The sequence below is a fragment of the Colias croceus genome, chromosome 4 (genome assembly GCF_905220415.1).
Source record: "Colias croceus chromosome 4, ilColCroc2.1".
Classification (NCBI taxonomy): domain Eukaryota; kingdom Metazoa; phylum Arthropoda; class Insecta; order Lepidoptera; family Pieridae; genus Colias; species Colias croceus.
In genome coordinates, this window is record NC_059540.1 from 11,847,496 (window position 1) to 11,873,967 (window position 26,472).

At 32.8% G+C, this 26,472-nt stretch overlaps 2 protein-coding genes across 6 annotated transcripts in view; one reads left to right on the forward strand and one right to left on the reverse strand.

The window, feature by feature from the left end:
• Positions 1–21,349, forward strand: part of LOC123691076 (TNF receptor-associated factor 4) — a 69,605-nt gene extending 48,256 nt beyond the window's left edge. For 2 of the 5 annotated variants that reach the window (XM_045635302.1, XM_045635301.1), the window contains 6 exons: positions 15,611–15,715; positions 16,616–16,777; positions 17,055–17,204; positions 17,923–18,087; positions 18,682–18,942; positions 19,658–21,349. In XM_045635302.1, coding sequence (XP_045491258.1) covers positions 15,611–15,715; positions 16,616–16,777; positions 17,055–17,204; positions 17,923–18,087; positions 18,682–18,942; positions 19,658–20,011 — 1,197 coding nt within the window. In that variant the 3' untranslated portion in view covers positions 20,012–21,349. Of the gene's footprint in view, positions 1–5,538; positions 5,699–15,218; positions 15,324–15,430; positions 15,538–15,610; positions 15,716–16,615; positions 16,778–17,054; positions 17,205–17,922; positions 18,088–18,681; positions 18,943–19,657 lie in introns of those variants that run through there. The other 3 variants (XM_045635305.1, XM_045635306.1, XM_045635303.1) reach the window with 3 other exon arrangements.
• Positions 21,350–22,123: 774 nt separating this feature from the next.
• Positions 22,124–23,994, reverse strand: LOC123691196 (probable DNA replication complex GINS protein PSF2). The gene is made up of 3 exons (XM_045635479.1): positions 23,662–23,994; positions 23,130–23,400; positions 22,124–22,751 (listed from the first exon to the last, which is right to left on the reverse strand). The coding sequence occupies exons 1-3, from the start codon at positions 23,904–23,906 to the stop codon at positions 22,677–22,679; spliced, it is 591 nt and encodes a 196-aa protein (XP_045491435.1). The 5' UTR covers positions 23,907–23,994; the 3' UTR covers positions 22,124–22,676.
• Between the last annotated feature and the right edge of the window lie 2,478 nt (positions 23,995–26,472).

The following is a 26,472-nucleotide window of genomic DNA, read 5'->3' on the forward strand; positions in this document are numbered from 1 at the left end:
CGTTAAGTTATTGAACATGAACGGATATGTAACTTGATAGTATATCAGGGCTCAAGTATTGCACGGATGCGAAAAAAAATAATATCGATAAAATTGTTTTTCCGGATGATATTGGAATTTGATTTTTCTTATCAATTCTGAATTTTTTGTTAGATTTATCGTAGGGCTAGAGTTTCTTTTTACTTCGAAAATGATGATTGCTAACTAACAATATTAAATAAGACAACTCAATTTATTGAAATCAAGACATCGATTGAAAATACAATATAATTAATACTATTGTTTATACAATCAGATACGTTTCTTTTTAATTACAACTAAACTTTAAATAATTCAAAACAATATCAGTTGGCATTGAAATTCCTCAAATTTCCTCAAATTTATCAACTAACATAGAACCTTCATTAAGCTTGACCAATTAAGGCTACAACAAACGGAAAATGGCATAGACAGCTTGACCAATTTAGGCTAACTACAACAAGCTGGTAATCTATTTCATAACACTTATATTTATAAATGTATGGCAGATGCCATGAAGCAGGAAGGCCTCACGGCACCTGCGCAGGCAGATGTAAAATTCGTAAGATTTACACGCATGTAACAGCTGACGCCAAAAAAACATTACCTGGGTTTGGAGATTTTCATTGATCAGCTGATCCGGCAGCTGCGAACATTTGCTGTGAAGTGGCTATTTGGTGGAATGTACAGAATAGCATGTAATTTAATGGATTGGAGTTTTGGTTAACATCTGACATTAAGTTTATAAATATTAATGATAAATGTTAAAGAATTTAATAAGGAGGGTTCTCGACTCAAATTAAAATTGTCAGTATTAAATAATAAAATACGTAGGTACTCAAAATTATTCATAAAATGATGAAACGCAATCTGTTATTCATACCTATTAGATATGTAAAAATTACACGAATTTATTTATTTGCTCATACTCATTAGATAAACTAAATTGGTTCATTGTTGTTTATTTACAAATAATTTGTAAATTCTGTGCAACTGTTATGAATGAATAAACTCGGTAAAATAAATAAATACCTAACTTACAAAACTAATTTACATAACAGACACTGTTATTTTCACGTCCTACTACTAAGAGGCGAAAGTTCATATTTCAGGATGGACATACCTACGTTTACTCTCGGCACAAACACAGCAGATCGAATCTATTTCATATCCTTTAATCTTCACATATTATTAAGGACATTCTTCCGCTACCTGGTATCCTAGCATCAAGCATCCACGCGCTGCATAATTTTTTGTGTCTAATAAAAAGTTACCTTTGAAAAAACGAGTGCCCTGCCAGCTGCTTTCGAGCGCTCAAAGGGCTCTCAAAATTTACAATTTGTAAACAACCAACGTCTGTTTTGTGTCCGATGTTTATTGATGTATCTGCCTCCCTTTGATTTGAAGTACCTTTTAACCTTCGGTCTGTATATATTGGTCTATTTATAGATATGTAGTAGGTCTATTAGTTAGGTTAATGTTGGGTTAGGTTAAGTTCGATTTGTTATTTATAATGTTCTATTTTCATGTTAATTGGTTTGGTAATTTGTAGAAAGTTACTAATAAAATGATAAACAGTTTTTTAATGCACAAAACTTCAAATTTTTTGTTGTACAAAACTTCACATTATTATAATTATAATTGCCACAAAAGTTTTGAGCTCCAAAAACTTTCGGATACGAAGTAATAACTGTAGCAGGATACGCCAATTATAAAATGTGCAACTTATTCATTTTGTATATTCTTGAAGAACTCAATTAAAAAGGGCACTATTATCTGAAGATTAAATGCAAATCGAGATGACTAATACAATAAAACGACGGCTAATCCCGTGGCCGTGGTTTCCTTCAAATATACATATAATTACAGTGCTATAAATCTTTTAAAGGTATCATTTGCAAGAATTGATTGCTTTTGATGGAAGGCGTAGGATATTGTGTGAAACTGTAGAGTGTAGTATCACTAAATATTGAATCATAAGCTAAATTATTTCTAGACTTTAGACTAGCTATATTGTTTCAAAAACACCTGGAAAAGGAGAAAAATATTAAATTCGTTTCTTATTTATACGTATTCGAGTCAAATTTATCCAGTCATGAAAATATATTGTGTAAATTTATAAAAAATACTCAAGCAACCATGACTTAGTTATAATTATGGCTATTTAACATCTAACTTGAATTGTTATTTATTATAAGCAATGTGTAATGAACATTAATAATTCGAATTCCATATTAGTTTGTATATTTGTTTGTTGCTAAAACTACCTATTTGGATGAAATCCGACACATGATATCGTGTGACTTCGAAGTGAACGACCTAACAATATAGAATATCAAAACTAAAATAAAACTGATGTATTATTAACCAATCAATATAAATGTGCGTTATTGAAATGATTGACTCTAATAGGAGCTTTCTCACGTCTTATCTTCAATGAGTATTTAGTTACAGAAATCATAATTATATTACCTACCATAATTATTAGCTATCAAGACAGTTCTACGATTTATTAACTCTTTAACAGCCGTTCGACCATAGTATAAAGAGAACCATAAGAGAGTATAGTTCTCTTTATACTATGGTTCGCCTATGTAGTATATTCTATTGTGGCTCTTCAATCAAGTTAATTTTATAGGAGCCGGCACGCCTTCACCTCTTTGGTTATTACTTTCCCAACCAATTTAGGTAGGCCTTTCTTATATATGGAGGAATATAAGTAACAGAGGTCAAGCTTTATATCGGATCTAATTATTCAATTATCACGCTAATTGTATACCCTTCTTCTTATTCGTTTATATAGGTACTATTTCTCACAAGTCACAGTATAACTATAAAGGCAGATGAACATTCCATTATTTTTAGAGGTGCATAATGAAATTCATTTTGCGTGAAAATAATTACAATGATTCGTTTAATAAATGGTGCATCATGATCTATCTGTTAAACTTATCGTATAATCTAGAATCTAGATTATTTAATTAATATTGACTGTCAATTGACCGGATGCCCCGCCATATTTAAACTTTGATCGCAATTCAACTCAACCGCATGGACATCCGGTCACTACGTCCTTCATACTATTTCCAAAGCAAAATAAACCATAAAATGGTACCAAACAAAAAACATATTTGGCTATCGCAGAATTGACAAGAACGTTAAAACAATTTCGCTTTTATTTTCATAAGGATTAGGCCTAATATTGCATTTTAGGGTCGTAATCGTTTTTTGAATAATTCTTCCTTAATCTATGAGAAAAACGTAACTACAAGTTAGGTCATTGTATAGATAATAAAACTTGGACATAATATTATTGAATGGACAAAAAATAGACGGACAAAATCCGTTGACTAAAAATAGTTTATAGATTAAATAACTACATAGATTTGTGAATTGCGAATCTAGATATACATAGGTATAATAAATCTGTAGAAGGGTCAATTCTGTACATTGAAAATATTGAAAAAATAAATAGCAGGGGGTGTTACTGGATCGATACCAAACCCAAATATGTGATTAAAAAAATTTTTGTCTGTCTGTCTGTCTGTCTGTCTGTATGTGAAGGCATCACGTGAAAACTAGCGGTTCGATTTCGATGAAACTTGGTATAATTATACCTTATTATCCTGGGCGTAAAATAGGATACTTTTTATCCTGGAAAAATACGTAGAAAAAAATTAATCTTAATTTTTCAGTTTTATCCATAGACGTTGTTCCGTAGAACCGCGAAACACATGTTGCGTATTATTATAGGCCTAGCCGTATTTGGGAATTGGGTCCAATAGATAAGATTTTATTGTCAGAGGTACCTACTCAAAATGGAGAAATAAACCATCCACGCGAAGACCGACATCCGCGCGGACGGAGTCGCGGGCGGAAGCTAGTTGTGAATAATATAATAATTACATGCTATTAATGTGATGAGTACAATTAGTAATTACAATGTTAAAAAAAATTTCGCTTATTTTTTTTCTGCAAAAATTACAAAAACACATCAATGCGATCAACAAAAGAACAACATGATGTAAACATAAAATTATCAAACCTTGTACAACATACAATAATGATTTAACTGTATCCACTAAATATTCTTGTATAATCTGTGGCAACGCGACACGAATCGCCAACACCGAGTCGCGCTTCGCGTAAATGATTAACAAGACTCTGTGGGAGAGTTGGAAATAAGCTCAATGTTTAGTCATCCTTTTGTAATGCGTACGCGCATCGCCTTTAAATTTATCACCAATATACGACACTCGTAAGTCGTAATCTTTATACGAAATCGATACATGAAACATTTTATGTCTGACCATTTCGGAAGTAACAAAGAATTTAATCTGTAAGCTCGTAAGAATTAATGACGATTTTTTATAACCTTGGTCAAAGTTGAGACGTCAAGGTGTAATCCTTAATTATCTGTAAACGAAGCAATTAAGAATTGTGTTATTGCGCAAAACAATTGAAATTAGAGGTGAAACGGTGAACATCCTCAATTATTTCTATGCAAAACGTCAAGCGAATCCTTCATCCTTCATTATCTTCATATTAACCCTCGGGCAGAATTTTATGGCCGAATTTCGAAAATGGCAACACTAAACTTTATTCATCTTATTGTTATATCGTTCCCACGGACGACGATGCACGCAAGATTTTTTTTTCGTACATCCGCGCTCCGTAAAGGAGTCAAATAAAATAAAACTGGCGGGTTCATGATAGCCATTTGATTGTTCAGTCTATCATTAGAGTACATTATCTGTTGTTTCTAACATGCGTAAGCACTTTCTGACGTGTGTTAGTAGCATGATTTATTATCTGTGTTTAAGTTAATTTCTACACCATAATATGGTCTATGTCTGCTGCAACGATTACGCTTAAATTTTCTTCCGCGCGTTCCAAATTCGAATCATTAGTTCTCTTCACATTAGATTATGACACTGTCAAAGTGACATATTATTTCTTTTTATGATGGCGTAAGTATTGCTCGATGGAAACATAACATTTGTTTACTAATGTTAGTAAACCACAGAGCCATCTTAAACTGTAGGAAGTTGATTTTGCAAGCCCACTTTAGGACCGGTTTGGCGCTTCGGAGTTTCGCCTCTTAGCTGGCCCTCTGAGTTGTTATTATAATCTTAATCAATACGTTATCTTTTTTTTTATATTCTCATTAAAAGTTCCCTTATCAATATAATAATTATATGATGTATGTTACATTGGATTTATAAGCCTTAAATAAATTAGTTATAAATTTTTACCTTCTAATTTTGTACCCCACGCAAAAAACGTGTCCTTGTACATAGATGGTGTATATTCGTTAAAATTTAGCCATGAGAAATTAAATAAAATAGTTCTTATCTAGGTGGATACAATTTTGTTGAAACGATGCCCATATACAGCCAAATCGTCAGGTGGAACGTGGGTGTCCAGGTGTGGTGCGACCTTTACCATTTATTAAATTTACTCTTTCGTTAATTTGTCTATTTTTGTGCTAAGTGAGTGTCGTGTTGTTGGTTACAATAACGGAATAATAAGTAGAACATATTTTAACATTTAAATTTATCGCGATTATTGTTTTAGACAAAAAAAAAGTGACAGGTGCACTGACGTTTGGCGCGCATTTTTGACAAGTTGTGAAATAAAAAAAATGAGTTACGTAGATTTTCTCTATGACTTGCTAGAGGTTTGTATTATGACATTATAATATATTATTTTTTCCTTGTAAATAAATTATTTAATTATACTTCAAGTGCTTATGTTACGATGTGACGATAAATATTTAAAATGTATTCTAAGAAGACATTACCGTCCGTCGCGAGTGAGGCGTGTGAATTTGTGTAATTATTATTTAACAATGGAATCCAGTTATTTTTTGTTTTCATCTGTCTGTATACAGGATACTCGGTTATGAGTCTACATTTTATAATAATTAATACGGCAGCTTTAATATTTAATTATCATAATAAGTGATAAATTCAAGTTTCAATGAGGATTTAAATTTTAATGTTCTTTAAAGTTGGTTTACTTATGTGGTTTTCCTATACGATAAGAATTTGATTTATATCAATTATCACATAAATAACTATAATAAAATAAAAAGCGCTGTAAAAAAATCTCTTGTTTTGGGAATCACATAGGTAAATTATTTACGGTTATTTCTGCGTCGAACGTTAAATTATCGCATACCTACCATATGTACGTTTTTATTATTTAGTTTTCAAAAATGTATAGTTAGTTTCGTTACTAATAGAAAACGTTACTTTTTGACCATTAAAATATTTATAGAGGTCAAAGGAAGTGAGAGGCCACACATAGTTACCTGAGGAATGCCCAGCCGGGCTACAACAGGTTCGATTCCGACATGTCAATACATGTACGAGCATTTTTGATCCAAATTTGTGAACTTGTCTCGTCTTGTCTATGGCCAGAAAATAAACAACTTTTTATGGTAACATTCTTTGAAGTCTGAAAATTTTACTTAACAGTTTAAATAACGTATGAATTTAAGAAAATGTTCGTTTGTTCACATCATCGGTTAAACAAAGACACAAATTATGTAATTGATGGACCGCTTTTGATAAAATGTGGGAAATTGTGGGAGCGGCGGTAACTTACATTCAATTAGGCGTAATCAGATGAGACCGTTACATTTGTCGTTTGAATTATCGTGTTGTTTATCTTTTTAGAGTTCCGTACCCAAAGGGTAAAAACCCTAATTAGACCCTTTTATAGATAGTACGGAAGCCTTCGTGCACGAGTCCGACTCGCACTTGGTCAGTTTTTTATATTTTATTTTCAAATAAGTAGGTACTTTGAATATTATTTTGGTCTTACTAAATAAATTAAGGCTCAACTTTAAAAGCTCTAGTCCTCATATTATTATTAAAAAAAATACAAATCAATTTTACAAAATTCTTATCAAACATAGCTTATCTATTTCCAGAATACATAATGCCTTGTCAAAAATCCACATTAGATACTACAGGAAGTAAATTGTCAAATGTACAGTGATTCATTATTTAACTATTCCTTGTGACGTCAAATACGTGATGGTCATTTCGATTCCTTGTAATGATAATAAAAATTTAACATAACGTTTTTGTAAAGAATATAGACACATACTTATATAATTCGTAAACATATTTAACTAAAAAAACAAAAAAGAGTGTGTGTACATAAAAATTACTAAAATATACAACATGCACATAGTTATCAATTTTCATACCACCTAGAACTAACTTCATGCTGTTAAATTTAGGTGTCGCGTCGGTCTGCGCGCGCATCGTAAAAATTCACTCTCATCATTTTTCTCCATCGCGCCAAAAGAAGTATAACTTCAAAAAACAAAGATGGCTTTTTGGAATTAGTTTCAACTTTCAACTAACTTTCTTGGTACAAAAAGAATGTCACAAAATAATTTAAATATTATCATTTTATACTTTTTCGTTTGAACTGTACAGTGTACCTACAGTGCTTAAAATCCTTGCTATAAAATAAAATAAACAATATCTTTTATAAAGACAAATAGAACCTTCTAGACAAGTCGTTAACACTTGAAATATTTCTTAATAAAATTATTTCAACCGTAACGCGGTCATTATGTTTTTAATAGTCTGTCTTCGTAATTCCATCACCACCATGTTGTTTCCCTCCCTTTCTATTTACTTAAGTGTGAAAAGGACAGCTTGATAGCAGAGATTTATGAAAACTATAAACCTATCCATTTACTATTAGCTTGTTTCTTTTATAACACCAAGAGTAATGTGAAAACTTCGTAATATATTTTGTTCGAGATTTTTAAAGTTGGCTTGTAAGTTATAATTACCGGAGATACGTTCTGTTAAATTTATAAAAGTGTGTGTAAAATTAACGTTTCATAACCTTTCATATACCTAACTGTTATTTTTAAATAGAAGTTGTAAAGTTGTTTTAATTCATTCTACATTTTGAATGTAGGCTGCAGGCCAAACTTTGAATTAAGGCGGATATAATATTTTCTGATAATTTAAAATAAATTGTTTACTTATAAAAAGATTGAAGTACCTACACTTAGTAAACAACCGCTATCTACAGTTTAATTTATAAACAAGTCAATAACTGCGTTAAAAACAACCGACTTCAAACTTGCACAGACAAAAATGCTCATAAAATAAAAACTACTGGGCCTATCCGAATAAAATTTTTATGGGACCAATTCGACACCATCCCGCATCGAACAAAAAAAGAATCACGTAAATCGGTTCAGAAACCTCGGAGTAATCGGTGTACATACATAAAAAAAAAAAACATACCGGCCGAATTTATAACCTCCTCCTTTTTTTGAAGTCGGTTAAAGAATGTGCAAACTATAGTGAAAAAGTAGCCACACGTTTTAAATTGTCTTGTCTTAAAAATTAAGAATGAAATAGGTACACAAAGTTAATCCTTTGACACGTCACGTCAAAGTCACGTCACACATTCGCGGATCAATGTCCGAATTAAAAAGAAATAGAGTCGCCCGCACAACAATATCCGTTTCCGCTGATCGATCAATCTGCGAGGACGCATACTCAATTGCCAATTGGACACTTGAAGGGGAATTTTATTACCTAATAGGACTTCAATTTGTTTTATTTGAGGTACACAGAATTATAATGTAATGTACCTACTTAAACATGAGGATATTCAAACTTTTGTGTGTGTAAACTATAAATGATATTTCATCATTTGCATGTTTTATTTTCGTAACAAAAAAGTAGTCCTTCGCCAAGATTGTAATTTGTATCTATCTATCTATAAATAAAATCCTAAACCATTAAAATATTTTGAATGAATCGAATATACAGTTATAGATAAACACAGAACCTAGTTTTTCGATGAAACCCGAGAAAGCCGTTCAAGACACACAATCAATACCGATATTATGTAATATAGCTAATTAATCAAATATCAAGTAACGCTATCACCACAACAGACAAACCGACAGTTCTCCTTATGGATGCATAAATCATGCGTCAAACCGCCCGCGCCGCCGGAACATTGCGCAAGCGCTGATAATAATTGTTCTCAAGTGCATATCGTAAGTGTAGGATAGTATTATATTATCAGTGGTGTATGCAAACTACTTTATATGTATGTGTGTTTTGGGAAAATAAAATTAGATAAACTTAAATAAACAAGTAATCCGATCTTGCTTACCTGGAGCTGTCCTGGATATGATCAATGTAACATACCTATTATGACGAAATCTCGAACTGTACCTGAAACTTGACATGATGCTTCTAAAGACAGTCAAATTACATTTTAATAAATAGACTATGAAACGTAATCGCGAATTTGCGATACGTCGAGGCAACAAAATATAATATAACTAGCTTGCCGCCCGCGGCTTCGCCCGCTTTGTCTAAAACCTAATATATTATACATATACTAAAACCTTCCTCTTGAATCACGCTATCTATTAAAAAAACCGCATCAAAATCCGTTGCGTAGTTTTAAAGATTTAAGCATACAAAGGGACATAGGGACAGAGAAAGCGACTTTGTTTTATACTATGTAGTGATACCCGCTACATTTTAATAAATGGATTGCAAAATAACACCACAAGTCACAACGTATATAAAATATAAAGTTAAAATTTTATAGTATCACAAATTGCGTTTGCCTTTCGCAAACGAAACTCATCGTTGGCAAATATTTTGCCACGTAAGAATTGTAAACTATTTAGTTTATGTGATTTAAACAAAGATTTGTAAATTGAATATATGAATGAAATTTTAAGGCATTTCAAATAACTGTTTATAAACTTATATGTCAGCTAATTGAACTATTTGGAAATTATTTCTGATGAAACATATTTAAAATGACTTAAATAAACAAAATAATAGTCATAATTTACATACAAAATGCCTTGATTAGCACTAAGCTTCTAATCTTGTTTAGAAGCATCTAAGATAGTAGGTATCTTATGTAATAAAGATTACAATAACATAATAATATACAATGTGACGTGTCGAATTGATAACCTTTTTTTGAAGTAGGTTAAAGATATCCATTCTTATATTGTTATGCGGAAACCTTGACATGGAGTTAAGTTATTTATAAATATTTAAATTATGCATGTATTCAGCAATGGAGAAAGGTTGCAGAATGACCTCTTGGCAGTTTAAAATGTGGATGACAAAAATTATCACAGATATTTAATGGTAGGTCTAAACTATGACATAATATAATTAATATTATTTTGCATGGATACGCTTTTTCTATAAAAAAGCGTATCCATGCAATGCACACATAAATTATGACATATTGTAATAAAAAGAGGAAGCCTTTGTATTTTGTATGTTTGTATTGAATAGGCTCAAAAACTACTGGACCGATTTCAAAATTTCGTTTACCATTACTTAGAGGGATTCTGCCGAATCCGTATAGGCTATATTTTATCCCCGAAAACGTAAATATGTAAATATGTATTAAAATATGTAAGCCGGGGCGGACCACTAGTTAATAATACATATAATGCATACATTTCTACGTAAAATAACATAATATATCCAGTGTGAATGTAACGTTATATCCAAATAGTTAATAACAAGAATAGAATTAAAATATTAAACCCGTCTTGGAAATGAATGAAACTCAACACTCACTCAGTGTACTAATTGATATCAAGTCTCTGACAAGTGGATTATTTTTGGTAGCATTTGTTTTTCTTCGCGGTATAAGAACCTTATAATTTGACAGTCTATTTGAGATTTGTGAAATCGGATACCTACGAGACAAAAGAAAATAACGTTTTAATTGTATAAGTTTTGAGATCGAATTTGTTTCTAAATATAATTGAAGAACGAAAAAGTAGAAGAAAACTTGCATCATTTTGGGTCCGACTTTACCAAACAACAAATTTTATGTAATCTTAAGTATTTTTTATGCAAATAACTCTAAGGCAAATAACGATAACGTTAATCCTGGCTATTTCTTTCATAAAACCTATATTTATTTTCCTTATAAAAATTTACTGTCATATGTGTTGATAGTTCATATTAAATTAGACTATTCACATAAAAATTATTATCAAAATTCTAACCTATATTTCGTCTTATTTTCTTCGATTATTGGCGTAAAAATCATGTAAACATAAACATAGAATGACGTTTTGTAAACATGACCATTGGATGCATTAACATTCTGACGATGAGCGCTTGTCATCTGTGTTTATGTATCTTTGATAGTGTTTGATTTAGAACTGAATAATTAGGAATGTCGATAAAAGATAGTACCTACATAGATGTATGTTCTATTTAGTTATTTTAGACTTTAGAGTATGATCATTTCCTTGTTTACAGTATTTGTACATGTTGCAAAGAGTTAATGCAATAAATAAGTCTTATTATAAAAAGTTGTACACTTTTGTGTAAATACAATTCGTTTTTTTTTCACACACCACCTTTAACTTAACGACCTACATTATTCATAGTTAAGTTACATGAATAAGTTTAACTACCCTTTAAAATAAATTTCTATGGGACCTAACTAAAATGGAATCCATTCAACTAAACAATATTACAAATTGCTCTATATCTATAGCTCACTTAATGATCTAAGATAGCTCTCAATTATTAATAAAGGATAATTTCACGATACTCAGTTTTCAAAGTCGGTTAAAACAAAATATCATAAGACACTTACGCATATATAACCATCTCGCCTCTGCAATAACGCAACTTAATTACAATTGTAAAAGAGATTATATATTCCACGGTTAGGTTCCGCTAACCGGGCATCGAACCCACTTCCGTTCGGAGTTTTTACCATAATTTAATATTGTAAACAGTACTGTTTATTACGTGTTAATTTATTGAATGCTACAATGTGTTATTCCGTTTACAGATTGTGTTGGTTCGTGATTGCTTTTTTTTGTATAAAATCTGTTCAGAAATAAATCTGGAAAAATCTTTTATATCTACTTGATTAATAACCTAGATCTAGTGTTCGTTTTTTATATCATTAGATATGAATTATTGCAGATAAAAATCTTGTTTTTGCTAAAACTTATACCTATATGGTTTAATCTATAACTCCTAAAGTGATAAACTATAAAGATAATTGATATTTAAATAGAAAAAAAATATTATTAGCTTTATGCGGATCGTGAGTCCTTCTCCTATTCCTATCCTTATCATAATGCACACAGCACAACATACCTTCAACGCCATCTATCCTCAATATAAAGAAAACTTTTGTTTGAAAAATAAAGAACCCGTTTCCAACGAATAAATTTTAATTCTAAATTACTGTTTCATTTATATTATCTATATTCTATGCGTTATAAAATCTGTTCTAGTTTATCTAAAATCTAAGTTTTCTTCTGCGTAATGATAAAGTACGTGCCTCTTGTCACTTTTAAAATTATGATTACCTTTAGTGTTATTACGGTGAATACTATAAATAAGACATAACAGCGGAAATGGAGGATAATAAATTGCGGCAATTGTGTACCAAAATAACATTAACCGAACAGAGTAATTCAATTGAACACGTGGTTAATCGGTGTGTTTAAAACTACTGTTTGTATGTCATACATAGGTACTCTGTTTACAGACATTTTAAGGAAATATGTAGAATACGTTGTAGTAAAATAACAACAGTTTTATTGCTTATCTGCATCTAAGTTCATAAACCACAAAATTCAATCATAGTTTTATAAGGCGCGTTCATTTTATGTGGCGAGGACAGTTACTTATTCGTAAACTTTGAAATGAGATTGTAAAATAGATTTTATTTAGAAATTAAGGACTTTTTAATAGATATTAAACGCGATTTATGACGTATTATAACAAAAATTTCTGAATTTACCATACAACATTCAACTCGTGGCGTAAAATCAGTTCAATTGCTTCTTAATTTTTAGCAAAAACCTTTTAAAATGATGTCTAAATACATTTCAAAACATCCGTGAACAGGTTTATTCGTATATGGCATAAAATATTGTCCAATTACACCGCTATCGGCCCACCAGCCGATACTTGCAACATCGCCCACACTAACCTTCCCAGTTTCTAGATGCCTTTAGTATTTTAATTAGATATTCGCTGAGGCTGTATATGAATTTATTTTTAATTGGCGCGAAATTGCCATCACGTATTTGGAAATTTAGGATAATTAAAAAAAAAAAATGTAAAGCTTAATTTTTTTTTCTGGATCGATTTTTTATATTTTGCCCTAAAATAATTGTTTATTCTAACAATATTACTTTGATTATTTCTATGGTTTATTTCGTTTATAGGAAAATCGACCCATACTTTTTCTGTGTTAGACCATTAGGCATTATCATACTCCTTAGTTACGCTAATTTCACAATGATTGGTAAGTTATTTAATGTATGTACATAATGTTTGGTGTAGGTGTGAAGTCCGAGAATTCGTGGCATTTCGAAGACATTCTCAATTTTAATTAACATATCCTTGATCAATCCATAATCTAACTAATCTTCCCTTATATGTTTCTCATGTCTTAATTAAAGCTTACCCAGAAATTATGCCAACAATTCGTATAATATTAATGAGATGACATTTATTAATCCATTTTTAGCTCAAATTGATCGTATCTGGTATTAAATGGAAGTCAAGCGTGTCATTTGTGGCATAGCAACATTATTCCTCCGCTGCACTTCGCGCCAAAACGTCGTAAATGACATGTAAAATCACGATGTGTTTACGATACATCGCGTTCTATAATTGAGCGATGCGGGAGAGTTCAACACATCGCGGTTCATCTTTTTAGAATACGACACAAATAACATTCTATATTTGTAAATTATACACGGATAGCTTTAAGGCCGTGTACGCGGTCCGTGCGCTGTTTGGCTCAAATATGTGATTTTTCAAACCAGATTGTCCATCAACCACTTATCTTACAAACATATGGATTACTAATAATTTTAGGAAATTTTATTGTCTATATAGTTAGTTAAGAGTTTTTTTCAATTAATACAGTATTTGTGAATACCATCAAGATAACTGAGCCGATGATTACTTGATTTCACTTTTAGTGTCAATTTCGAAGCTAAAAATATCTGAAATTGCTGACAGATCTAACACACATTTTTTTTAACTAACTGCAAAAATCCTTATTAAAATAGTTAGTTAAGAGATTTTTTTATTTTGGACTCCTAACTTACGAAATTAAAATCCGAACAATGTGAATTTTTTTAGAAATTATAGTCGACAAAATGATTATTTTCACCAAGATATTTGACTTAGTTGAATATAATTTATACATATTGCAATAAAAGAACGTCTTACTTATAAGATAAAATTTAAAAAATCAACTAAGGTACCTCTATTATTTTTCTACAATTTTTTTTAAAGTACTATAAAACACTTCGCGCGACCCGATTAAAATCAGTCGGCAACGAGCCTTCCCAGAGAGAGGACATGTTGCTCGGCGCTCTCCTGTGGACCTATGCTGTTTATAGTAAAAGGATAGCGCAAGCCGCGATCTATCGTAATAGATCGCGGAGATTTTGACTTGCGTTAAATTGAATAAGCCCTCTTAAGAGCGAACGCCCATGGTCACTCATCCACACAATTTTCAGCTTTGTTGCTTAATAACACGTCGCACAATCGCACGTGTAAACATCTCTATTATGTGCTTTTATCCTGATTTATAGAATACGGATTCTAAGGTGGTGCTGTTATGCAGCAGCCATGCCGATGACCACATGCATCAATGTTTGTAAATAGAACGCAGCGTATTATGATGTTGACTTTATGAATGGCACCACATCCATTGCTTGTTCTATTCGTTGTGATGCAGTGGTTCTCTCAGAAACACAGCGTTGTATAGTGTTTAAAAGACAGTAACACAAACTGATATTTTAGTCGCATGGTTTTTGGCTTTGACATCTTTGTACCTACCAATGTTTCGGATGCTTCGTCGTTAGTAAGAGTTTGTTTACAAACAACATTGAACTCTATCATTCATTGTTTGTAAACGCAGTTACGAACAGATGCACTGTTCACTGATCATCGCTTTCCATAAGATAATGAAGTTACTAATTACTAAAGCAAAAACTTAGTTTGCTTAGTTCATTATTCATCTGGTTTTGGAAGTGAAAAATCACGCTTATCTCGAGACAAACAGTGGTCCACCAGCCATCTGTTCGTTGCACCCACAGGGCACAGATAACGAAATTGTACAAACGGGGACAAAATGCATTTGGAGTCGAGCCCTTGCGACGAGCGCTCTCGCGCTTCGCTCTATTGCGCGCGAAAAACAAATCCGCCATTTTGCATATTTCGACGATGTGTTCCATATTCGAACGTACGGTGCGTAGCTGTTTGATATTCTCTTTGAGATGTGGTTTATTTTTGATCGCGTTGTCCTATTTAATCCGTTATGCCTGTGCCGCGTGCGTTTCCATCAGTCTACTAACGTTGCTTCTGACGTCGTGTATTCGTTCACTCTTTCAAAATGTTTAAATATATAGTTAATAAGTTAAAAAAGGTGTCATCTAACTGTCACCTTTTCAGTTCGAACAACGTAAATATTTTTGATATATTGATGTTGTTAATTTTATTGTAAAATTTTAACAGCTTTTTTATTTTTGTTCCAGATATATCCTGATCCAGAATCGGAGAAGGCTATAATGGGTTCGGTGGTGTACTGCATCCACCACAAGGAGGGTTGCCAGTGGTCCGATGAACTCAGAAAATTGAAGGTTAGTGACTCGCAGTTAACATTGTTTAGATAAGGAACAGAAAGGAGGGCGCTCTATCGATCACATTTCTGGCACGTCATGTTTGACATATTTTTTTTTATCTACATTATTTTTTATCTATGGAGATAAGTTCTTGTTTTGTAAACATTTCACCTCGGAGATCTTAATCCTGGGAAACAAAATTGTAACGGTCGACAACACGTTTTTTATAAGATGTTTTAATCCAACACAACGAAAGAAGATAATATTATTATGTACCTATGTTATAGGTACATAATATTATTGGATGTAATCGGCATATTTATGTGTTTGCGATAAAAATGCTATTAAATTTGATTTATAAGTCCCGGCGTTGAACTAGGACAATATCGCAATATTATGTCATAACGGGCGCATATATCACTGATAAGTAGGTGGCATACATGCAGATTATTTACACAAGTAGCTAACTTATTTGCCCGTTTTTAGATTAGCGTATTTGCTTTTTTATTTGGCAAGGCTGTAACGGTAAATATTTACTGAATTCCTGGATGATACTTTTTAGTTTTAAATTAAGCAAATGCAACACAACCTGTACAGATTAAATTTATACAATATTTCAATTTTATAAATGCGACGAAGTACAGAATAAAGCTCAAGCAGCCACTACCAAAACTCAACTCGTTTATTTCCACATAAAGAAGAAAAACAATTATAATTTTGATGTGTAACTTCTTTAGCCGCGTTGAGACTAAAATTTCAAATAGCGTAATGGCAATACCCGTCACGTCATGGTTTAAGCGACGATTTTGGTATTTTTGAATCTTGCCAAAGAAGTTTCACTTCTGACACGTGCACGGCTCACACGCTCTTTTAGCTATATTATGTTCATCAAGCCTCACACGTTCTTTCAAATTCCAGGCGCATCTAAACACGTGCAAGCACGACGCAGTGCTGTGCGCGGCGCAATGCGGCGCGATGATCCCGCGGGTGCTGATGCAGGACCACCTGCGGTATACTTGCCCGCGTCGCAGAGCCAACTGTGAGCACTGTGGCAAGGAGTTCTCCGGGAGCGCTCTGGAGGTGCGTGTTGTGATGACCACAAATAGCTAAAGAACACATAATATATTTATATATCCACACTACATTATTATAATCCACCGTTTAGACTTTAAACAGTCTTTGTGTTTAAGGATAACACTTCTCAGTGTCATCCTTAAACAAAAACACTTCTCAGTGTCATCCTTAAACAAAAACACTTCTCAGTGTTATCCCTAAACAAAAATACTTTTCAGTACTATCCCTAACCTAACATTATACTTCTCAGTATCTTCAACTAATTGTTTATTCCATATTCCAGGAGCACAGCGGCAACTGCGGCCACGAGCCCGTGTACTGCGAGAACAAGTGCGGCGCGAAGGTGCAGCGGCGGCACACGCAGCAGCACATACAGCAGCACTGCAGCAAGCGGCTCGTGCCTTGTAGGCATTGCGGCCAGCGGTATACTCAGGTAGGCATAATTTGATGTAATAACTTTGTTAGTTAACAAAGTTATTTGTTACAAATGAATTATAGAAGACAGACGAAATATACAATATGTGTTATAAGAAAAATCACGCACACGGTTTAAAAATTAAAATGGTCCGTAAGTTCAGTGTGCTAACTGTGCTATGGTATGAAAAGCAGACCACCTAATTGGTTTTAAAGAAACATCGAAACAAACGTATTTTAAAGAACACCTGCTGTACGGTGCAACCACGGTGCAACCGTACAGAGCGCAACATCATCATTTTTTGCACGTCACATTATTTTCATATATGTAGCATTAGTTCACGTAAAAATATCGCTTGCCGCGTACGTGTGCTGGTAGCATAGCATAGCAATTTTTTCACAAATTTTTAAATTGTCTAATACGATCAGTTTTATATTTAAGAAAAAAAAAAGAGGGTGTGTACTTATGTACATGCGTTAGAAGTTATACTTCTTTGGCGTATGGCAAAAAAAAATACTAGAATATACAACTTGAACATAGTTATCAATTTACATACCACCTAGAACTAACTTCATGCTGTTAAATTTAGGTGTCGGTGTGCGCGCGCATGTAAAAATTCACTCATCATTTTTCTCAATGCGCCAAAAGAAGTATAACTACAAAATCCAAAAATATGTGCGCGACATCATCATACGTCTATTAAAACAACGAACTCACATCCTAATCCCTATTGCAGGACACAGTAGCGGCTCACGGCGCGACGTGTGCCCGCGCGCCGGTGCCGTGCCCGCAGCGCTGCGCCGCCGCGCCCGCGCGCGACGAGCTCGACGCGCACCTGCGGGAACACTGCGCGGCCACTGCCATGCCCTGCGCGTATCGAGATGCGGGCTGCAGGTTTAAGGTGAGATGCTTGATACGTGTTATTGGTATCCATCTTTCTTATACAAAAGCGGTTATAACTGTACTTTAATAGCATTGGGTTTGAATAAAATTCAAATTATTTTTATCAGAACATCATAGGTGTATGTTAGTAATTTCCTGTGGTAATTTCGCAATTACTATGTTAGTACATTACATTAATTATCTATTATCATTTTACAATTTTGCCTATTAAAAATTTGTGCTATATAAAACTAGAATGAAACTCTACTTTTAATTTTATAATATTTATAGAAAGTTGGAAATTATAGTTTTGTCGCTTGAATTTAGTTGACTTTAAAATTTTATTTAGATTCTGATAGTACATTGAGAAATGATACACACTAGAAGGTTAGGACTGTGTAATAAATAATAACATTTGATAAATTCTGCAAGTTTCCAATTACCTTTTTAGTGTCTTTTTTTTAAACATAATAAATAATAATATCAAAGCTGAATACAGCTAATGTCACTGTTTGTCTGGTGGTTAGTAGTATAACGTCTTTAGTCTAGTGACTAATTATTAAAAAAAAATAACAAACAAAAAACTCGGATACTCACACTAGCACATTTGCAGGGTACGCGGCAAGCGCTCGACCGCCACACAGAAGAGAGCTGTCAAGCGCACCTCGCGCTAGTGTGCAGTGTGGCCACCCGCCAGGCGCGCCAGCTCGAAGCCCTGCGCTCCGCCCTCGCGAGACTCGCCCTTAACCAGTCTGGAGCCCTGGTGTGGAGGGTCACGGACTTCGCCGCGAAAATGGCGGAGGCCAAGTGCAAGGAGGGCGTCGAGTTGATTTCACCTGCGTTTTATACGAGCCAGTATGGTTATAAGTTACAGGTGAGCATCTTATTTCTTACTAGAATTGTTATAGAGATATTTTTTAAAAGCAAGACGGCTTGAAACTTGAAATTTTTTACGTTGAAATAAGTTTCATTAGTACTATTTTTTGCTGGAATTTTAGTTCAAATCAAATAATGAATCATTACTTCGAAAAAAGTAATCTCACAATACCAATATAAAAAGAAATAGCTATTTTTCTTAAACTCCAATCAAATCATAATAACTACCATTTTATTATACAAAATATGACGGCCGCTTTGTTTGTTTGTAAACAAAGGGAGCAGTTATTTATACCAATGAATAATATCGTGTGACTAACCCACTGCCCGTTGTAGAACTAAATCGGTGACGCTTAGTCACGTCACTACGGGTGTATACTTTTATTTTTATTTTGAATGTTAATTAATGGTGTGGAAATGTACATGTTCTAATAAATTTTGTGCTGTAAATTTGTTGAATGACGAATTCTACAAATTTAAACAAAACTCAGAATTATTTAGAGTTTATAAACTTCTATATTCTAATAAGGCTTTTGCTTTTTCTCTTATTTATCAAAGTTCAGTGTTTTAAATTTTATTTGTACTCATCTATCGTGTTTTAAACTTCACCATAAGTTGTTATTATAATGTGATAATCAAATGCATGTCTATTAAATATTTACATTTATTTACTTAAATTACATTTTATTTATTTACATTTTCAATTGTTTCAGGCGTCTCTATTCCTAAACGGCAACGGTGCCGGGGAATCCACACACATGTCCGTGTACATCAAAATCTTACCCGGCGAGTACGACGCGTTGCTCCGCTGGCCGTTCGCTCACACCGTCTCTTTCACACTATTCGACCAAAGCTCCACGCCAGACAGAGCATGCAATATCGTCGAGAGCTTCGTCCCGGACCCCACGTGGAAGAACTTCCAACGACCCTCCAAAGAACCCGACGCGCTGGGCTTCGGCTTTCCCAGATTCGTCTCGCACGAAATGCTCAAAAAAAGAAATTTCGTCAAAGACGACGTCCTCTTCCTCCGGGTCAAAGTCGACCCGAGCAAAATAGTCGCCGTGTAAACCAAAATAGTCACTGTTATTTAGTATTAGATAATTTAAAAGTCATAGATGTAACGTGTACATAGCTAGATGTAGATCCGTTCGGATAGTTGTACCGGCGAGTCGTTCGGCTCGTTCAGATTTCTATTCCCGATTTCCTTTGACTAATTGGTAAATGTAAATACTTAGTTAAGAGCGCGTTCGCTGCATTGTTATCCTTTCACTGAAGATCTCTTGAATTTCATTGCCGACGGATGGACGTAACAAACTGAGCTTGTTTCAAAGAAAATCGGCTTAAAATATTTTTACACTAATATTCTGTGCCATATAATTTTATGATACACACATTTTTATAGGATCCTGCAAAAATCGTGTGTTGCAACCGTTTGTTCGTGAGACATTTTTGGTCGCCTTAACAGATTAAAAAAGGCGTTTTGAAAAATGTATGAACTAGATTTATTCAAACATGTTATATAATAAACTTTGAGACACGTTTAGCTTTGTTATTCGGCAGATCTTTGTATATATTATCTTATTTGCATAATTTATCTAAATATATATTTATTGTATATATATACAGATTGACATCTTCGAATTGTATTGTAAATATAAAAAAATAAAGAAAATCTCGTATTCGTGTGTTTAACAAGCTGGAGCTAGACCAAAGTGTTTTGATAACTTTGCGTGAAAAAGATGTTGTACATTATGTGGAGCAAAGTTATTCAACGCAAATAAAAGACGGCCAAGTCGTTAACTTTTATTTTATGTGTAAGGGTTTGTGTCAAATGTAATCTCGTGTATTCTAAGTTTCACAAATTCATTTTCTAAATTATACTTTGGATCTCTAGAGAACGCTTGCTTGATTTTGAAAATTAATCTCAACTGTAATGTTACATTCCAGAGCATTATTGTAAGAACGACATTATAATATGTCGTTACAACATATTTTGTATTCCTCTGTAGTCTAAGTATAAAGACGTATTTCTTATAAACGAAGCGTGTAAGCAAGCTTGAAGTCATGCTGTCCTACTCTAACGCGATAAAACGCAATAAATTAACTAGTGAGCGTGAAAGAGATAGCATTACTTCAGGCGGTATAATTTACAATTTTGTTTATTTTATACGAGTGTTTTTTCATTCAGTTCAATGCCAATGTCTTACGATAAGTTTAGGTTCCAATCTAGAGATTTAGATCTATTAGATAACCTAGCTTAGATTTTTAAGTACCTTATGAATAATGACAATGAGACTAACAAATGTAGTTTTTAATTAGTTGTAAGTTGCGTTTACGCATTCTATATGTATGACGTATGTACATGATAGTTTATAAGGTGAAAAATATATTTTTTTCTTAAAATACTTCTTTCTTTTACTTCACCCATATTACCTACATATTATTATGCTAATATTTTGAAATATTGCACACATCAAGCACTTTACATAACAGAAAATTTTAACTTATACTTTCATGATAAAATGGTGAAAACAATATCTTAAACTAATATGTTAATGATATTGTTTTCACCATTAATGTGTTACATACGTAATGTAGTCTTCATAACTTACATGCAATAGATTAGCCAGAAAATATTTTTCATGATTTTATGCAAGACATTAAAATATATAGGAATTAGGTACCTACTTCTATCTTTTGTTAACACACCTCTTACCTACCACTTTAAATATTGGAGGGGGGAGTGAAATAAAACGACTAACATAGTGAAAAAAATTTATTTACAAATATGTATATAAAATAACAATCCACAATATTTATTTCTCATGCATGAACACATAGGTATAATATAACTTATAAAAGTTATAACATACTAGATTTCCGCCCGCGGCTTCGCCCGCGTTTGCAAAGGAAAACCCGCATAGTTCCCGCTCCCGTGGGATTTCCGGGATAAAAACTATCCTATGTCCAAACTATCCAAGTTACCCTCTATATGTGTGCTAAATTTCATTGTAATCGGTTCAGTAGTTTTTACGTGAAAGAGTAACAAACATCCATACATCCATACAAACTTTCGCATTTATAATATTAGTAGGATAGCCTATAGCCTTCCTCGATAAATGGGCTAAACTAATTTTAGGAACTACGGGTCCGATTTGAAAAATTCTTTTGGTGTTAGATAGCCCCTTCATCGAGGAAGGCTATAGGCTATATATTATCACGCTAAGACCAACAGGAGCGGAGCCAAGCGGATGAAACCGCGGAGCGCAGCTAGTTTAACAAAACTTTTACAACACAAAGAGGAATCACATGAAATTGTTGCATATATATTCAATAGGGTAGTTTGTTTGATTCAAGGTAAACACACAGCTATATATGTACACTAGCTGTTCCCCGCGGTTTCACCCGCATTGCTCTGCTTCTGGTGGTCTTAGCGTGATATATCTATAGCCTATAGCCATTATATATATATATACATTTTCAAATCGGACCAGTAGCGACCCGAGATTAGTGCGTTCATACAAACAAACAAACTCTTCAGCTTTATAATATTAGTATAAACCGAGTGCTGTGCCATATTATCTTTCTTTATAAATTATAACATTGTTTCATGATTTTCCTCACAACATTATTAATTTGTTGTTATCTTTCTGTTTAACAACAGAGATTACTGTTTAAGATAACTCTTGACACAAAAATCCAATTTTTGCATATTAGAGATACTTGTAGTTCTCAAATATTCTGTGAAGTCCCTGATTGGCTGAATGTTGAACTGTTCAATGTTGCTGGAGTAGATTTTTTAGACATCTGAAATAAATAAAAAAGTAAATTAGCTATGGAATATTTATATATCATGATACATGAACATGCATGAACGGTTTTAAGGAAACCAACATCTCGAAGAATCAAAAGTTCGATGGCATGTGACATCTGCCAACCTGCACTTGGCCAGCGTGGTGGATTATGGTCTGTATCCTCATAGGAGGCTTGTGTCCCAGCAGTGTGAACATATATGGGCTGGTGATGATGATGTTGATGCAAATTAGTTCACTTTTCAAATTATTCAGTCAGATTCAGTGAGTCAGTAGTTTTTTTTAAAATCCCCCGGAATCACAGACACAATAGAAAATCTATTGTGTTGTGGTCCGATCGGGCCGTTCGGGGCTCAATGGGTTAAAAACATACCATTTGTATCCTCAAGAGTTCATCCATAGCTGACGGTAAAAGTGGTTTAACTGAATTAATCTCCATCATTGTTAGATGATCCAATCTACCGTAAGAGCCTCCTGATTTCATAAGTGCGTCCATAGATGTCCGTAACTTGGACATTCTTATATCCCAAATATCTTTTATTATTGTTTTAATTTCCGCAGCATTTGGCACATCTTCCATCGCCGCACCTAGTATGAGTTTTGCTTCAACCATATAATGTTCATTTGGCATTTTGGTAAAAAACCTGAAAATTAAAGTGAGATAAGGTTACATGCAAATAAGTTAGGTACCTATTTGATTGATTGATTTATTTATTTCTTTATTGCACACACAAAAGAAATAGAAACACATAAAGAACAGATAAGAGGAAAATATGTACAAATGGTGGCCTTATCGCTAGGTAGCGATTTATAGTGTGTAAGGATAACTTTTATATTAATTTATTGTATAAATCCTAATGAAAATATGTATTCAGAAACATTTAAATACTTTCTAATATAAATACCTGGACTTCTTTTCTTCCTCCTTAATATTTTCTAAATTATCCATATCCATCCAGTCTGGTGGGACTATTCTACATTTCTGTTTTTGTTTTAACATAACAGCTAACCATAGAGGGACGTTCATGGGTAAACCAGCTCGAAATGGTCCAAATTCACCGCTAATTAAATATATTTTGTCGTAAGAAAAATTTGGAATTATGCTTATGATTCTGTTTTCTCCTATGAATTCAATTTCGTAGGGATCCATTATATTCAAACTAGGTGTTAAAATATGCTAAGGCGGCATTTAAATTTATAAAGAACTCATTAGAATATTTGATAAAACTTAAAAAGTAAAAACTACAACAAATTACAAAACTAAAAGAAAAGTTTATAAAATTTATGTCAATCAAGCAAGTGTCAAATAATGGCGCGAAATTATTGTCACGTTCCGTTATTCTTAATGATTAAATTAGTTTTTTTTTATCACTAAAATTTAAAATTTTATAATAAAACTTTAATTTCAATAATAACATATTATAGTATTATATTATCTCTGATCACAGTGAATTATTTTATTGATTTTATTTTATATTTGCTTGACTTAAATTTTTTTATTTTTGCCATCTCTTGGAAAATTCAATAACTAACATAATGTCGACCTAGGGTAGTTAGGTCTTTATGGTGTTGAACCTAATTATTCTTGGTTATACAAGTATAAAATAAATAATACAGATGGCGCTGTACTGAAAGATGGTTTCTGAACATTTTATTCGATTCAATTTTCTAATTGGAAATTGGAAAAGTTATTTATTGAATTCGATTCAAAGGATGTGAAGTGAAGTTCAATGATAAAGTAAATGATAAAATTGTTATTAATAATAATTAACTAATGACCTTATTTTAAATAACCATTATGTTACTTATCTAGTTAGTAGTTAAATAAATAGGTACCACATTTAGGGTAAAATAATTTATAATTGAATTTTTTGGAAATAAGTAAAAATTTAAAATAAAAAGGTGTTACAAAAAAATGCTCATGCGTACTAAATTATTATTGTTATAATTGATAAAACACGCAAGACAATATCTTACACACAGTTCTTAGCTAAGTTAATAATTCGAATGTCAGAGCGATCGATGCAAATCGCTTTCGTAAAGTGCAAAGTCCTAATTACTGGCAGTAAATTAGGGTGCCCGGTTGACAACGTCGCAGACGGTTGATATTTATGGAGATTTGCTGAGCGGACTTCGGATAGTTTCATTGTTTTACGACATGCCAACATAAAATTTGTTGACTCTAGTGTTGTGTTTTTTCAGTTTAATTTTATCGTCTTTTGTGTGGAGTAAGGAAAAATGTAGCTTTTCCTACGGAATTAGTGTGTTTTCGAGTTAAATCTGAATAAGACTGGCTTTTCGTATACTTTTAAATTTTTATAATTAACTAGCTTTTTACGTAATCCAATTATAATTCATAGCAGACGTATTTTTTGTCTAATTGAGCAATATGTTATTAAAATCGTTATAGTTATATAAAATATTTTTCTTTCAATCATTTATATTATTCAAGGACGGATCGGAAGAAGGAATTCTTGATGAAAGCTTGTAACAACTTTTACCATTGAATATAAAGAGGTCAGAGAATATAATCAATTTAGATTTACGGTTGCACAAAAGTTTTTTGATTTGACATCTACAATAGGCCAAATAATAATAATAATAAAAATCATTTATTGAAGAATTTGTGGGTTAGGTACAAACATGTAACATTTTTGGTACATATTTTTGTAACATGTAACAAATCATGGTATATATTTTTATTGGATTGTTGCAATGATGTTAAAAATAAAAGGTGTACCTACATAGGTAACCAACACAACATGCGATCTTCCAAGACGTCATACTAACGTACAGACGTCATTTCAGTTATCGTGAGCATGATCGTGAGCGAAAAACTGACAACTGAAGTACATTCTGGCAAATTAGCCACAATTTCATACATTTCGACGTGCCGCTCTCGTAGCGCTTTTATCTACACCTTTTTACGTATAATATCATTGACATTAATGTCCAAAAATAGCAAGGGGTCGATTCCAACATAACAGACCCCGTTGTTCCATGCATTTTTGTATAAATTTACGACAATAGCACATGCGATAGATACTGTTAATCAGGTGCGTCTGACGCCCCCCATCTCGTAAACAACGGACCGTTGTCATTGCGCCGGATCGTCGCATAATCGTAAACCAGCGCTAGTGTGAGATTTAACGACAATCGGTTATGTCGACGGTTAGGTGCGAACCGGCGATATGTTATAAATTAACGCTAATATGGACGCGTTTGTAACGTTATTGCCGGCTGTGTTCGAATTATGTTCTCATTCAAATTTGAGTTTTTAGTCTGTGATTTGTTGTCATCGAATACGTTTACGAATTAATTCAACTTTTGATTAATCTTAGAAGCTTTATATATGATATAAGATATGAGAAGTTCAGCTAGAGATTTTAAGGAACACTGTAATTATTTGCGTATTTTGCTGTATACAATTATTGTTCTCTCAAAAATAGTATGGATAAATTTTTGTATCTAAATTGAATTTAACTCTTTTTAGTTGTTAGAAAAAAAAATTATAGATTCATTTTATTTTAATCTAGGGAGCTTTCAGGGGGAGAAAAGAGCTTTCATGGTTTAGAGACATTATAAAGATGTTATATGCAGTATAAGATGTATAAAATTCACGAGCATTTCTGATTGACTCATAATTTGCGTCATCAATGAACTTTTAAATACACATTGTAAAGTAATAAATGTAAATAAAAAAGTAATATATTAAT

Bases quoted from the DNA above. Each gene is read 5' to 3' on its own strand.
- LOC123691196 (XM_045635479.1), bottom strand. From the start codon at position 23,906: ATGGATCCCTACGAAATTGAATTCATAGGAGAAAACAGAATCATAAGC. The intron at 23,401-23,661 runs GTATTTATATTA...TTTAATTTTCAG, and splicing joins GAGGAAGAAAAGAAGTCCAG to GTTTTTTACCAAAATGCCAA. The intron at 22,752-23,129 runs GTATGTTTTTAA...TATTTATTTCAG, and splicing joins AACTCTTGAGGATACAAATG to ATGTCTAAAAAATCTACTCC.